Source organism: Hemitrygon akajei, chromosome 4, assembly GCF_048418815.1.
Source record: "Hemitrygon akajei chromosome 4, sHemAka1.3, whole genome shotgun sequence".
Lineage (NCBI taxonomy): Eukaryota > Metazoa > Chordata > Chondrichthyes > Myliobatiformes > Dasyatidae > Hemitrygon > Hemitrygon akajei.
The window spans coordinates 150,274,398-150,290,758 of NC_133127.1; the positions used below are offsets into that span (position 1 = coordinate 150,274,398).

General features: G+C 39.4%; 1 protein-coding gene across 1 annotated transcript in view; it reads left to right on the forward strand.

Annotated features, from left to right (window-relative positions):
* Nucleotides 1-16,361, forward strand: part of dync2h1 (dynein cytoplasmic 2 heavy chain 1) — a 440,753-nt gene that overhangs the window by 257,341 nt on the left and 167,051 nt on the right. The window contains exons 75-76 of the mRNA XM_073043598.1: nt 7,961-8,038; nt 15,892-16,023. Of these exons, the coding sequence (XP_072899699.1) occupies nt 7,961-8,038; nt 15,892-16,023 (210 nt within the window). The remainder of the gene's footprint in view (nt 1-7,960; nt 8,039-15,891; nt 16,024-16,361) is intronic.

The following is a 16,361-nucleotide window of genomic DNA, read 5'->3' on the forward strand; positions in this document are numbered from 1 at the left end:
AACAAGGGTTTGATTATTGACTTCAGGCGAAGGAAAGCAGAGCTCCATGTGCCGGTCCTTATTGAAGGATCAGAGATGGAGAGGGTTAGCAACTTTAAATTCCTTGGTGTTACGATTTCAGTGGACCTGTCCTGCGCCCAGCACATAAATGGAATTACAAAGAAAGCACTGCAGTGCTTCTACTTCCTTAGGCGTTTGTGGAGATTTGGCATGACGTCTCAAACTTTGATAAACTTCAATATACGCGTAGTGGAGAGTTAATTGAATGGTTGATTCACAGCCTGGTATGGAAACACCAATGCCCTTGAATGGAAAATCCTAAAAAAGTAGTGGATATGGCCCAGGCCATCATGGGTAAAGCCCTCCCCACCATTGAGCACATCAACAGCTCGATTGTCAGGGTCCCCCCCCCCCCCCCCCCAACCATGACCAACACCCAGGACATGCTCTCTTCTCATTGCTGTCATTAGGAAGAAGGTACATGAACCTCAGGACTCACAGCACCAGGTTCAGGAACAGTTATTACTGCTCAACCATCAGGCTCTTGAACCAAAGGGGTCAACTTCACTTAATTTCTCTTGCCCCATCATTGAAGTGTTCCTAAAGCCATTATTTATTGGATATTTATTGGAAACTTATTTATTATTTTTTTTTGTAATTGCACAGTTTGTTGTCTTTTGCACACTGCTTGAATGCCCAAGTTGGCGTGGTCTTCCATTGATTCTACTTTGGTTATTATTCTATTATGGAGTTGTTGAGTATGCCCAGAAAGGAAATGAATCTCAGGGGTGTACATATATGTACTTTGATAAATTTACTTTGAACTCTGAACTTTAAAGGAATAATAATAGGGTAGTGAGATGATCATAATGTGGTAGGCTAAGTGAACATAGTCCTTAAAACATAGAAACATAGAAAACCTACAGCACAATACAGGCCCTTCGGCCCACAAAGCTGTACCGAACATGTCCTTACCTTAGAACTACCTAGACTTACCCATAGCCCTCTATTTTTATAAGCTGCATGGTGCATCCAGGAATCTCTTAAAAGACCCTATTAGTTCCGCCTTCACCACTGCTGCCTACAGCCTATTCCATGCACTCACCACTCTGCGTATTAAAAAAAACAAAAAAAAAAACACAGAAGTTCGCCTTTTGGCTCCTTAAATCTCTTTGCCATTCTATGAGAGACCATAGTTGATCTTTGTTTCAAGTTTACTTTCTTAACTGATCCCCATACTCTCCAAATCCTTTAGCGTCCAAAAATCTCAGATCTAAATGAGGAATTATTAGCCTAAGTCTTTGTCATCTAGTTCTAGCCTCTCTAGCTAGAGGACACAACCTCTTGGATCTACCTGGTACATGGGAGGAAAGTAACTGATGGCTGGGTTACATAATTTTTCTACTGGTATGATTGAACTACATACATAACATCGACCACCTGTTTACTAATACATGATGCTGGCCCATACTGACTTGTTTTCACTTCTGCCTGTCAATCACTCACAGAACCTCTTATGTGTTAATGAGATTGCATTCCTCTAAACTCTGCTGAATGCAGCAAAGTTTTTACATGATTTCTTCTTATCCCAAGAGTAATTGGTAAGTCCATGTTGCACTGACTTGGCTGCCAATCTACTTCAACAATGAATGCTAAAATGGCACACATCACTCCAGTTGAGGTTTCACCAGAGACTTGTGGAGTCTTATCAATGACTTGCTTACCTTTTGCACTCCAACTCCCTTACACATAAGACCGGTACGTCATTTGCCTTCCAAACTGTTCAAGAGAACTCTGTATACTCTGTACTATGTTTTCTTATTGAAAAATATACTGATTTTTCACATTTACTATATCCTACTTTATATTAATTCTGTCGTCTTCAAGCCTAAACACTTCACCAATCCACCTCTTGGCTTCCTTCCGACCTCACAGTTCATGTCTTAAACAAGCCTTCATCAAATCTGGATATATTACACTGAGCCTTTTCCCCATGTAAAAGTATAAATTATGAAGAGCTGAGAGAACTAGGCTGATCTCTGTTTGTAACATGCTGACAAATTGTAATAACAATATGGCAAAAAGAAATTCTGTTTCACTAACCTAGTAGCTTTACTTGACAAAATAACTAGTATAGATAGGGTGGATAGGGTAGATAGTAGACAGAGGTTATAATGTACAATATATAGAATTTCAAAAGGCACATGTTAAGTGAAGGAAAAATGGAATAATGGTGTTAACAAGGAGTCAATTTCTTCATGTGTGAGACAACAATGTTCAAAGTCTAAAATAAATTTATTATTAAAGTACATGTATGTCACCATATACCGTCCATTTTTCCAGCTGATCCAGATCCCACTGCAAGCTTTGATACTCTTCCTTGTCCACTACACCCCAATCTTGCTGTCATCTGACTCAGTTTATCACATTATCTATCATACAGATTGTTGACATAGATCAGAAACAACAGTGGACCCAGCACTGATCCCTGCCACTAATCACAGGCCTCCAGTCAGAGAGGCAACCATGTACTACCACTCTCTGGATTCTCCCACGAAGCCAATATCTAATCCAATTTACTACCTTATCTTGAATGTTCAAGTGATTGAACCTTCTTGATTAACCTCCCATGCAGTACCTTGCCAAAGGTCTTGCTGAAGTCCATGTAGACTACATCGTTGCCTTGCCTTCATCAACTTTCCTGGTAACTTCCTTGAAAATCTCTATAAGATTGGTTAGACATGACCTACCAGGCACAATGCTATGTTGACTATCAATAATCAGTCCCTATTTATCCAAATATTTATATATCAGGGCCCTTAGAATACCTTCAAGTAACTTACCTACTACTGATATCAGGCTCACCTATAATTTCCTGGCTTATAATTAGAGCCGTTCTTAAACATTGGAACTACATTAGCTGTCCTTGAATCTTCTGGTACCTCACCTGTGGCTAAGGATCCTTTAAATATCTTTTCTAGGGCCCCTGCATTTTCTGCGCTAGCCTCCCACAGAGACTGAGGGAACACATTGTCAGGCACTGGGGATTTATCTATCCTAATATGCCTTAAGACAGCAAACACCTCCTCGTCTCTAATCAGTATATGGTGCATGATCTCACTACTGCTTTGGCTCAGTTCTACAGACTCCGTGTCCATCTTTTAAGTAAATACAGATGCAAACAGTCAGTTTAATAGCTCCCCCATTTCTTTCAGCCTCATACATACATTACCATTCATATCTTCTACAAGACCAATTTTGTCCCTTGCTATCTTTTTGCTTGTAATATATCTGTAGAAGCCCTTGGGATTCTCCTTTACCTTGTCTGCTAGAGCAATCACATGTTGCCTTTTAGCCCTCCTAATTTCCTTCTTAAGTGTTCTTTAGCATTTCGTATACTCCTCAAATTCCTCATTTGCTTCAATCTACCTATACCTGCTATGCATCTCCTTTCTTTTTCTTAACCAAGGATTCAATATGTCTTGAGAACCAAGTTTTCTTAAACCTGCTGTTCTTGCCTTTTATTTTGACAGGAACATACAAACTGTATACTCTCAAAATTTCACTTTTGAAGACCTACCACTTACCAACTACATCTCCAGTAGAAGACAACTTTTCCCAATCTACGCTTGCCAGATCATTTCTGATGCCATCAAAATTTACCTTTGTCCTACTTAGAATCTCAACCCGAGGACCAGACATACCCTTCTCCATAATTATCTTGAAACTTATGGCATTATGATCACTATGTCCAAAGTGTTCCCCCACACAAACTTCCGTCGTCTAGCCTGTCTCATTCTTGAATTGGAGATCTAATATCACAATCTCTCTAGCTGGGAGCTCTATATACTGATTAAGGAAACTTTCCTGTACACATTTGACAAACTCCATTCCATCCAGCCCTTTTACAGTATGGGATTCCCAGGTTAATATGTAGAAAGTTAAATTTATTTATTATCACAATCTTGTGTTTCTTGCAACAGTCTGCACTCTCTGTACAAATTTGCTCTTCTAAATTTCATGGAGTGTTGGGTGTTGCATAATATAATCTTATTAACATGGTTATCTTTTTCTAATTTCTCAGTTCCACCTTTGTAACCTCTGTAGACACTCTCTGGTCTGTCCTGTCTAAGCACTGCTGTGACATTTTCCCTTCCTAGAAATGCCACCCCTGCCCCTTTAATCCCCCCTACGCTATGATGTCTAAAAACAATGGAGCCTTGGAACATTGAGCTACCAGTCCTGCCCCTCCTGCAAGTCCCATTAATGGCTATAACGACATTATTCCACATGCTGTCCATATCCTAAGCTCATCCACCATTCCCATAATACATCTTGCATTGAAATATCGTCAACTCATTACATTAACCTCAGTATGCTCAACCTTTCAATTCCTGACTTTGTATTTAAGCTTAACAACCTCTTTTGCCAGAACCACCTTACTGTACTCTGGTGTTCTCTTTCCGATCCCCCTGTAACTCTAATTTAAATACCCTTACTTAAGTGAAAAGCCAGTGAAATGGCATCTGCTGTTGACCTGTTGTGACAGTGGGCAAATTGGAAGGTGTCCAAATCGGTCTTCACGCAGCACTATCACCATCACCAACCCCTCAAAGCACTTTATCGCAGTGGATGTAAGTGCTACTGGACAATGGTCATTAAGGCAGGTTACCACATTCTTGCATGTTCTAATTGAAGCCTGCTTGAAGCAGGTGGGTACCTCAGTCTGCTGAATTGAGAGGTTAAAGATATCATGGAACTCTCTAGCCAGTTGATCAGCAAAGGTCTTCTGTAGGTTTACCCTCCTGAAGGTTAGTCTCACATTGGCCTCAGAGACTGAAACCACGTGGTCACTGGGCTGTAGGAGTTCCTGAAGTTCCTTCCATGTTTTGATGATCAAAGCAAGCATTAAAGGCATTGAGCTCATTGAGTGAAACCTTGTTGCCACATATGTTGCTTGGTTTTACTTTGTAGGAGTTTTGGGCCCTCTATCTTAGAAGGGATGTACTGATGTTGGAGAGAGTTCAGAGAAGATTTACGAGGATGATTCCTGGAATGTAGGGGCTAACATATGAGGAGCATTTGTCGGCTCTTGGACTGTATTCATTAGAGTTTAGAAGAATGAGAGGGGATCTTATAGAAACATTTTGAATGTTGAAAAGGTTGGACAGAGTAGATGAGGAAAGGCTGTTTCCCTTGGTGGGAGAGTCCAGGACAAGAGGCCAAGAGTCTTAGAATTAGAGGGTATCCATTTAAAACAGAGATGAGGAGAGATTATTTTAGCCAGAGGGTCGTGGATTTATGGAATTCATTGCCACATACAGCTGTGGAGGCCCAATCATTGAGCGTGTTTAAGGAAGAGATTGATAGGTATCTAATTAGTCAGGGTATCAAGGGATATGGGGAAAAAACCAGAAATTGGAACTAGATGGGAGAATAGTTTAGCTCATGGTGGAGTGGCAGAGCTGACTCGATGGGCCAAATGGCCTACTTTTGCTCTTTTGTCTTGTGATCTTGTGATAACATTCAAGCCCTGCCACAGCTGTTGAGCATCCTTCTGTGATTCTAGTTTGGTCTGGAATTACCACCGCATTCTTTCTGGAGGTCGTATCTGGAATTCTTATATTTTACTTTGGTTGGCAGACTTGAATGCCACTAATTTGGCCCTCAGCAGAATGTGGATCTCTTGGTTCATCCAGGGCTTCTGGTTGAGGAAGACTCTAAATGATTTTGTGGGGGCACAGTTATCCATAACTGATTTTATTAAGTCTGTGACAACCATGGCATATTTGTTTAGAATCTTTGATGAGTCCTTAAACATGGTTCAGTCCATTGACTCGAAGCAGTCCCGTAGCCGCTTCTCTGCCCCTCGTGACCAACTCTTCGTTATTCTTACCTCTGGAGCCTCGCTCTGCAGCCTCTGCCTGTGTGCGGGTAGGAGGAGGACTGCCAGATGATCAGGTTTTCAGAAATGTGGTTTGGTGCTGGAGTCGGCAGTAGGCATTCCTTACAGTAGGGTAGTAGCGTAGTAGTGTAGCAAATAACATGCTTGATATTGTTGCTAATGAAGTTAAGCCTTGATGGTGTGAAGTAAAAGGAAACAGGATGCTGGAATAGAGATAGAAAGGACGTTTAAATCATCTGCTAAAAATGGAGGGATGGATTGATGCACAGCCTGGTTCCCAATCGACTACATTAGAAAAAAGGGATATGGTCAGAATTAACCTCTTAATATTGACTAATGAAAAGCTGTATGTATCTGAGATCACAAGGTTCCCTAGAATGAATGTGAGAGCAGAAATAGCCAGCTTTTGGTATGTGGCATTGTTTTGGCTGTATGGTGCATGTCTTCCCTCCAATGCAGGACCCTCCAGACCTGGAGGGGATGGAGGTTGCAGGCACAGGGTGATCACACACAGGGCTCATGATGGCAGAGGCTCACCTCGATTGGCTCTGTGTCAATAAGAGAATGTTTGTACACTTCATGAAATAGCTCTGATCACATACAAAGTATAAATATGCCTTGCTTTGCTACTCACCTCAAGATAAAAGACACTCTCTGTCCTCTAGGCATAACATTAATTGAACTAAATGCATTTCTGCCTGACCTGAGAGCAGATGATATGAGTAATTATTTGTTCTACAAAAGTAGGACAATAGAATAAAGACTTGAGATTGGGGTAACATTTTAGCATGTATAGGAAATTGCTGAAAAGTTGGAAAAGGTCGAACAAGTTTCTTGACAAGCTGTAGGTGGCAGAAAACTTTGAAACATTAGAATGTTCAGGAAGTGGTAGAAGGTAGAAATTGTAAACCAGGACACAACAAAACTACCACTGGAAAGAGAGTTTAATGACAGTGCAGAAAATTTAGAAATGTATAAATACAGATATTTAAGCTTATATAAAAAAGGTACTAATGATAAATTGCATTCACAGGAGGCAATGTTTTTAGATCAGAGTCCATGTAAATAAGGTTACAAAATATTTTTAGAATAATTAACAATTTTTATACCAAATAAAATATGTGGTAGTTGTAATTTTTGCTTTTATGGCATTATATACATGGTGCTGAGATATATTCATTACTGCTCTGAAGTTCATTTAGAAGATTTGCGGGAGGGACATTAGCATTCAGGCCTCTAGCGATGTAGGGACATAATTGCAATCTGACCTGATGCAGGACTGGAAAGTTCATTCATTTCACTAGGGACTCTCGGCCCCAAGACTGAGGAAGGCAAATTATTATTACACTTTAATTTAGTGTTTTCAGCATTCTAAATGTTTTAATAGACTATATTTATATTAACTTTGTTAATTTTTAGAGTTCATTATATCACTTGTAATAATTTATAAATGTCTTTGAAGGACATTTATAAACTACAACGTATATCACACTGACAGGAAATAAAGCCCTACCCTAACTTTGGCTCTTATTAAAGGCTGTCATGCAATCCAGAGACTTCATCACCGGAATTCTAGACAAACAGGGTCAGTGATATCAGCCTTCAACAACCACCCAAGTAAGAGTTGGCAGGCAGGAACTGAGGCCAACTGACTGCTTTCCATATGATCCTGCCCAATGCAAAAGAAAAAAGCTAAGATCTGACATTTTAGTGATTTTTAAGAAAAGAGGTTTTGATAGAGTAAGTGAAGGAAAAATATTCCTGATGGTGGAGTGGTTCATTAGCTAGAGATCAGTTTTAAGCTCCAAAGGGAAGATGGGGTCATAGATATTAGTGCTCAAAGATGTTCACATGGATTGGCTAGGCGTTTGAAGGTGAAACAATTGCAGAGTAGCAGATAAAAAGCAGTGAGAGATAAACCTGATTTTTGTTTTTAAAAATCTAATGAAAGTGTAATAGGCTGAATGGCCTCCATCAATGCTGTAGATGCCTGTGCTTATTCACTGATTTTAATTTTATCGTATGACTGTGACACTTGATTGTTCCTTATTTTAGGATAGTCAAAAGTCCAAGCGTGAATCAATTCCATCTTGGATTGATCAAGAGAGGGCTGCAGCAGTCACACTATTAAAGGTACATTTTTAAATTACATTTTGAAAAATTCAATTACATGTATGTACTTTTATGCAAGGTTGTAATTCTGAACCTTCCAAATTTGTCTTAAACCCATGTTGTCATTTGAAAAATAATTTTGCCCATATCCTTGTAATCATGCCATTTTGCAGAACTTTGCACCTTTGCCTAATAATTGAGAATTAATTATTACCAGTTGATATTTTACATGATAATAAAATTTTTTAACAGTATTAAAATTCTTCAGTAATTCATTGTGGCTTTTGAGCATTTGGAATTATTTTGGTGAAGATTAAAAATCCAACGTTCCAAATCATGGAAGATCTTTTATGTGAAGATTAAATATCCTCCCATGTTTCTGTTTTGATTTATTTTGTTGGCTGTACCATTCATCCCATTATAACCAATTTAACATCAGTTGTAAACCAGAAGGAAAAGGTCAGTTTGACCATGGAATGTTTTAGTAGCCTGCTAATTATTATTTTTAGTTATTTTAACCTTAATTGCACCTTATTAGAACAAAGTTATTTATATTTATGACATTTATGACAAGCTTCTTTTCAATGCTTTTGATGATTACTAGATTTAGCCATAGAGTAGGTATGCTTTGCAGATAAAACAGTTAAATCTCAGTCTATGCCAAGTTAATGACTTAGCTGATTGGTAATCAGTTTGTGCATTTGGGAGAGAGAAGGGGGAATGTCACTCTCATTCTCATCCTGATTTTATTTTGCTTCTGAATGGTACTTTGCTTACTTTTTTTGAGAAATATGCATATGGTTTAGACAAGGCTTTAGTAACTTCAGATTTTGAAAGACCTATCAACATTCACTACTGTAATTCATACAATCCTTATGCCACTTTTCTGCTTGCACGTTTATAGAAAGGAAGTAACCTTAGCAACTGCCTGTGCTTAGTTCTTTTCAAAGCCGTGATAAGCAAATTTGCAGAATTAAGCATGTGGAAAGAGTCCTGGATTTTTGAGTATATCAATTTTTGTACACAGTTGAGTCAAAGGCAATGACTGAAAGTGCTAGTACCAGCAGAAAATGACCATTGTAGGCAAGGCCAAGAGGTCTTGCTTCTCTTCAGTGTGTACAGGCTCTCACAATTCTGGTAAAAATCTATCTGGGTTTCACTTCATTCTTATCTTTCAACATTCATGCTAATAATAATTTGCATTATTATGCCAAAAGTGTTTACATGTCATCTCCAGTAACAAACAGGTTCTGTGAAGGTAAATATTGGTAAAAAGACACCTTGGTGCGTGAGGAGTTCAGTGAGGTTACCGTAATTGGGGTGTCTGGGTAACTGGTGGATGGGATCTGGGTAGTTACGGGGTGTAATTGCTTTGTGAAGTTGATTGACTAACCAACAATGCTGTAGTTCTGTGGCTATTTTTACCATTGCATCTTAATAGGATTAAGATTTAATAGATAATGTCTGTGGGGTGGGTGTAATGTGCCCTTCTATCCAAATGGATATAACCTTAGATTTAAATACTCAAAGCATCTCAGACAAATCTCATTATTATAAAATAAGAATATTGAATAAATACATTTCTAAAACCTACCTCCCTCCTGATCTATACCCAAGAAATACACTTAGTGGCCACTTTATTAGATACACCTATATACCTGCTCAATGCAGATTTCTAATCAACCATTCATGTGTCTGCAACTCAGTGCATAAAAGCATGTAGACAAGGTCAAGAGGTTTAGTTGTTATTCAGACCAAACATCAGAATGGGGAAGAAATGTGATCTAAGTGACTTTGACCATGGAATAATTGTTGGTGCCAGACGGGGTGGTTTGTGTATTTCAGAACATAGAACATTGAACAATACAGCACAGTACAGGCCCTTTAGCCCACAATGTTGTGCCGACCCTTAAACCCTGCCTCCCATATAACCCCCCCCCCACCTTAAATTCCTTTATATACCTGTCTAGTAGTCCCTTAAATTTCACTAGTGTATCTGCCTCCACCACTGACTCAGGCAGTGCATTCCACGCACCAACCACTCTCTGAGTAAAAAAAACTTCCTTTAATATCCCCCTTGAACTTCCCTCCCCTTACCTTAAAGCCATGTCCTCTTGTACTGAGCAGTGGTGCCCTGGTGAAGAGGTGCTGGCTGTTCACTCTGTCTATTCCTCTTAATATCTTGTACACCTCTATCATGTCTCCTCTCATCCTCCTTCTCTCCAAAGAGTAAATCCCTAGCTCCCTTAATCTCTGATCATAATCCATACTCTCTAAACCGGGCAGCATCTTGGTAAATCTCCTCTATACCCTTTCCAATGCTTCCACATCCTTCCTATAGTGAGGCGACCAGAACTGGACACAGTACTCCAAGTGTGGCCTAACTAGAGTTTTATAGAGCTGCATCATTACTTCATGTCTCTTAAACTCTATCCCTCGACTTATGAAAGCTAACACCCCATAAGCTTTCTTAACTACCCTATCCACCTGTGAGGCAACTTTCAGGGATCTGTGGACATGTACCCCCAGATCCCTCTGCTCCTCCACACTACCAAGTATCCTGCCATTTACTTTGTGCTCTGCCTTGGAGTTTGCCCTTCCAAAGTGTACCACCTCACACTTCTCTGGGTTGAACGCCATCTGCCACTTCTCAGCCCACTCCTGCATCCTATCAATGTCTCTCTGCAATCTTCAACAATCCTCTACACTATCCACAACACCACCAACTTTTGTGTTGTCTGCAAACTTGCCAACCCACCCTTCTACCCCCACATCCAGGTTGTTAATAAAAATCATGAAAAGTAGAGGTCCCAGGACCGATCCTTGTGGGAAACCACTAGTCACAACCCTCCGATCCAAATGTACTCCCTCCACCATGACCCTCTGCTTTCTGCAGGCAAGCCAATTTTGAATCCACCTGTCCAAACTTCCCTGGATCCCATGCCTTCTGACTTTCTGAATAAGCTTACCGTGTGGTACCTTGACCAGCTGCTGATCATCTTGGATTTTCACACACAGCAGTCTCTGGAGTTTACAGAGAAATGGTGTAAGCAGCAAAATAAAACATTCAGTGAGTGGCAGTTCTCTTAGCAAAAATGCCTTGTTAATAAGAGAGGTCAGAGGAAAATGGTCAGACTGGTTCAAGCTGACAGGAAGGTGACAGTAACTCAAATAACTACATGTTACAACATTGGTGTGCAGAAGAGCACCTTGAAATGCTCAACATATCAAACCTTGAAGGAAATGGGCTACAGTAGCAGAAGGCCACGAACACACACTTAGTGGCTACTTTATTAGCTACAGGAAGTACATAATAAACTGGCCACTCAGTGCATATCTAACTTACTTCCCAGTGCATATAATTTCATTGAGCTTACTGCTTAACAAACGTTGCAAGGGAATTAGCGACAGAGATGTGCAATAGAATAATGTAGTAACAACTTTATTTATAATGAAACTTCTGGTGTTAACATTTTAAACTTAATAAATCGGTCAGCAGAGAAACTTGAGTAATTTTGATTTGTTCTCCAGCATACTGTTTCCTTACTGCTTTATTTCTATCTTCTGAAGCATATTTTGTGATGTTTTGTCCTGACCAGAAAAATAGATGAGAGTAAGAAAGTGGGGGGAGTCTTACTCTGATTCCTCTTTGTTTTAACAGTTTGATGAAGGGTCTCGGCCCAAAACGCTGACTGTGCACTTTTCCCATAGATGCTGTGTGGCCTGCTGTATCCCTCCAGCATTTTGTGTGTGTTGCTTGGATTTCCAGTATCTGCAGATTTTCTCTTGTCTGTGAAAAGGTAGTGGATTTGGTAAAGCCCTCCCAACCACTGAGCACATCTACATGAAACACTGTCATAGGAAAGCAGCATCCATCATCAGAGATCCCCACCACCCAGATCATGCTCTCTTCTCGCTGCTGCCATCAGGTAGAGGGTACAAGAGCTTCAGGATTCACACCATGAAGTTGTCCCTGAATTGCTGAGTGCGTGCCCTCAGGCTTCTGTACCTCCTTCCTGACGGTAACAATGAGAAGAGGCCATGTACTGGGAGATGGGGGTCCTTTAATAATGGAAGCTGCCTTTCTGAGGCACCGCTCTTTGAAGATGTCTTGGATACTGTGGATGGCTAGTTCCCAGGATGGAGCTGATTAATTTTTCAAATTTCTGTAGCTCCTTTCAATGCTGTGCAGAAGTGCAACCCCAGATAGTGATGCAGCCTGTCAGAAGGCTCTCCATGGTACTTCTGTAGAAGTTTTTGCAAGTTTTTGGTGATAAACCTAAATTCAAACTCCTAATGAAATATAGCTGCTGTCCTTCCTTCTTTATAGCTGCATCAATATGTTGGAACCAGGTTAGATTGTCAGAGATCTTGACACCCAGGAACTTGAAATTGCTCACTCTCTCCACTTCTGATCCCTCTATGAAGATAGGTTTGTGTTCTGCATATCAAATGTTTGAGCTCTTTTTGTCCCATTTGTAAAGGATTGCAGTTTTTGCAGTGAACTTCTTCAGAGATAAGAAATCTACTAAATATTAAAAGTTTACAGCACCAAATTTTGATCATCATAATGGCAAATATATTGCTATTGCCACGAAGTTGTGCAGGAGCACTGATAAGGCGTAGACTATGATAGCAGCGATGTATTGATAGCCAGAGTGAGAATCATCACCTGCAACTTGGGGCATTTTACATTTTCATCTCTACCTCTATGGTGATTCCTTGAAGCTCAAACTGACCATGAGCTGATGTTTAATAATCCTAGGCTGCAAACTGCTTACTCATATTAAGTACTGGATAATGAAGCCTTAAGAGTATGATGAGCATGCTATGTATTAACTAGGGAGGATGAATTCTGCATGCTACCCTTCCATCATACATTTTGTAAATAGAGATGTAGATTACAAAAGCAAGGATGTAGTATAGACCTGAATAAAGCATAAGTTTTATGACAATTCAAATATTGTGTCCAATTCTAACACCTTGCTTTAGGAAAAATGTGAAAGCCGTAAAAAAAAAATGTAGCAAAATAGTTTTTGGGATGAAGGACTTCAGCCACAGCATGAGGCTAGAGAAGCTGGAGTTGAGTTTTTGCAATTTGCCATTGTGTTGATCAATATTTTGTGCTATAAAATATAAATATTTAGTGGACTCTTCATCCCTGAAGAATGCACTGCTAAACCTGCAATCCTTTACATATGGTACAAAATGTGCTCAAAGTTATGTAGTTATTCACAGATTGTCTCTACAATATAAAGAAGAATTTTGATGAAGCTGTACAAAAAAGCTTGTTGGATTTAGATTGAGTAAATAGAGGGAAATTTTTTCTGTTGTTACCAAACAGCACGATTTAAAGATTTCAGAAACAAAGTGTTCTTTATGCAGAGATTAATTATGATTTGGAGCTCACTAACTTGAGTGGTGGGTTTCAATACAGAAATAGTGAATAATTTATGGAAATTTGTGTGACTACATGGAAGTGTGAGGCAATCGAACGGATGAAATTAGAGCCTGTGTTAACTTGATGGGCCAGACGTCCCTCAATGATGCTATAACAATAGCATCCTATGAGTCCAAGCCACTTTATACCCTAGGTCACATCTGAATAATTTTTGGATCAGTCTTCTGCCCAAAACCGGCAGCAGGAATTTCAGTGCAAGTGGGTAGAAACCAAAAATATGAGTCAGGCTGAAGGGCATCTAGGCCATTTGTGAAGGTGAAAAGCTGCTGAGCATTGCAGTGAAGTTTCATTGTTGGCCCAGAAGGACTATATCTCCTGGTATACAGGAAGCTATAAAAATGATCAAACTTTGTACAGCAAGTCACTGTGGGCATCCTCAGTCAGTTTGAAAAATATGTGAAGCAGCAAGCAAGCTGCTGGAGGAACTTGATGGGTCAAGCACCATCAGTTGAGGGGAAAGGAATTTTCGACTTTTGGATTGAAACCCTACTTCAGGACTGATCGACATTTTCTGCATGCTCCACTGAAAACAGGAGTTGAAATGACGGTAAAGGTGGAGGCAAGTGTAATAAGGACTACTGTGTTAAGTATGGTAACCTGGTTGGAAGGATCTGATAAGCAAGCTTTTTGGCCAGTGTTTCTCAGTATTAATAATAGCAAAACTCCTTAAGCTTGTCATCATTACTCTGTAAAACTGACATCAATGTTGCAATTTTCATGCATCTGCAACTTAAACACAGAAATTCCAGAATTGTCAGTGATCCTGCATATCTTTATAACCTGCACTTATCATAGTTTCCCCTACTCAAATCAAGCTGAAATCACTGAAGCTGCACAATTTTAAGTCTCATTTTGGGCACAAAATACCCTGAAAGTCTTATGCTTAATTATGGATCTAGCTGAAATAGTCATAGTCACATCTTAGCAAATTATCTGGTCATAATGTAAATGTTTATTTTAGTTAACTTACTTGAAAAACACAGGAAACAGATGTCAGAACACTTTTTTCCCATTTAAATATATTTCATGTATTTCTTTAATGATTAATTTTATGTTCTAATATTTAATTAGGTCTCTGAGAGTTGTTTGAAAGTTAATTAAAATTGCTTCCAAGTGATTGTGGCTGTAGTGGAAAGCAAGCAAGACCACCAGAGCTTGCAGTGGGATCTGGACCAGCTGGAAAAATGGGCTGAAAAATCTGCAGTTTTGGTCGCCGACGTACAGAAGGGATGTAAATACGATTGAAAGAATACAGAGAAAATTTACAGAATGTTGCCAGGACTGGAGGACCTGAGTTATAAGCAAAGATTGAATAAGTTAGGACTTTATTCCTTGGAATGTAAAAGATTGATGGGGATATTTGTTAAAGGTACAAAATTATGAAGGGTGTAGATGAGGTAAGTGCAGGCAGGGTTTTTTGATTGAGGACTACAACTAGAGGTCATGGGTTAAGGGTGAAAGGTGAAAAATTTTAAGGGGAACATGAGGGGAAACTTCTTCACTCAGAGGGTTATGAGAGTGTGGAAGGAGTTGCCAGCACTCCTTGTGGTGAATATAAGCTTGATTTCAACACTTAAAAGAAGTTTGGATAGGTACATGTATAGCAGGGTTATGAGGGCTATGGTCTGGGTGCAGGTCAGTTGGAGTACGCAGTTTAAATGGTTTGGCATGGACTAGATGGGCCAAAGGGCCAGTTTCTGTGCTGTACTCTGTATGACTCTTCTATCATTTAGAATTTACTTGAATGGCTCCTCAGCTAGATTGATGACATCACAACAGCCGGGCCTGAGAACATCCTGTTGATCTGATTCTTGAAAATCACAGACTTCATAAAATGGGAGTTTGCAACCATGAGGATCACCTGCTAAAGGTCCTGCTAAAGGATCTTGGCCAGAAAGGCCAACTGTTTACTCTTTTCATAGATGCTGCCCGGCCTGCTGAGCTCCCCCAGCATCTTGTGTGCGTTGCTTGGATTTCCAGCATCTGCAGGTTTTCTCTTGTCGTTATTAAAATAGAAGATGTCGCTGGTTATATTCATTCTCACTGTATTTATTTTCCACAAATTTCTTCATATTGCAGGAAAAGTCCAGCATGATGGAGTTATAACTTTTTTGGCAGTTAGTCATGGATGATAAGCATGTCTTTTAATATGGAGCTATTTAGTTGAAAGAATCACCTAGCAAGATTTGGGCTCGGATTGGTGCTTATAGAACTCAATTGATTTCATAAGCTGTTAATACTAGTTAGAAAGCTGTCTCAAGTCATTTTATATTAACAATTGTTTACCATGCTTGGTAGGAAATGCAATTCCCTTAAAGGAATCTGATTCTGAAAGATCTGAACAGTTTGAGGGAAGGTACTTTTCCGAAGTATTTGGAAAGTATTTTTTATAAACTATCTATTCATTTTCTAGACTACCTTCCCATCTTTGTATCAGACACTCTGTTTGGAAGATATTGATCTTTGGCTCAATTTTTCTCAAAGTTCAAACTGTGAACAAGACATCCCACCATCTATTGCTCGAAGAATCACCCTTTTTCAACAGGTATGTTGTCATTAATTTAAGAGTATTTGCAGAAAACTCATAAAAAAGAACTGTTTAATGAATCTAGAGAAAAGGATAGAAATTTTCTTAATTGGATAATGTAAAGGTGAGAAAATAAAATATTTAGAGAAGATAATTTCTATTAATATTTTAGTTAATAGGTTCAAAGGTACATTTAATGTCAGAGAAATGTACACAATATGCCATCTGAAATTCTTTTTCTTCACAAACATCCATGAAAACAGAGGAGTGCCCCAAAGAATGAATGACAGTTAAATGTTAGAACTCCAAAGCCCTCCAGCTCCCCTCTCCCATGCACAAGCAGCAGCAAGGCAATG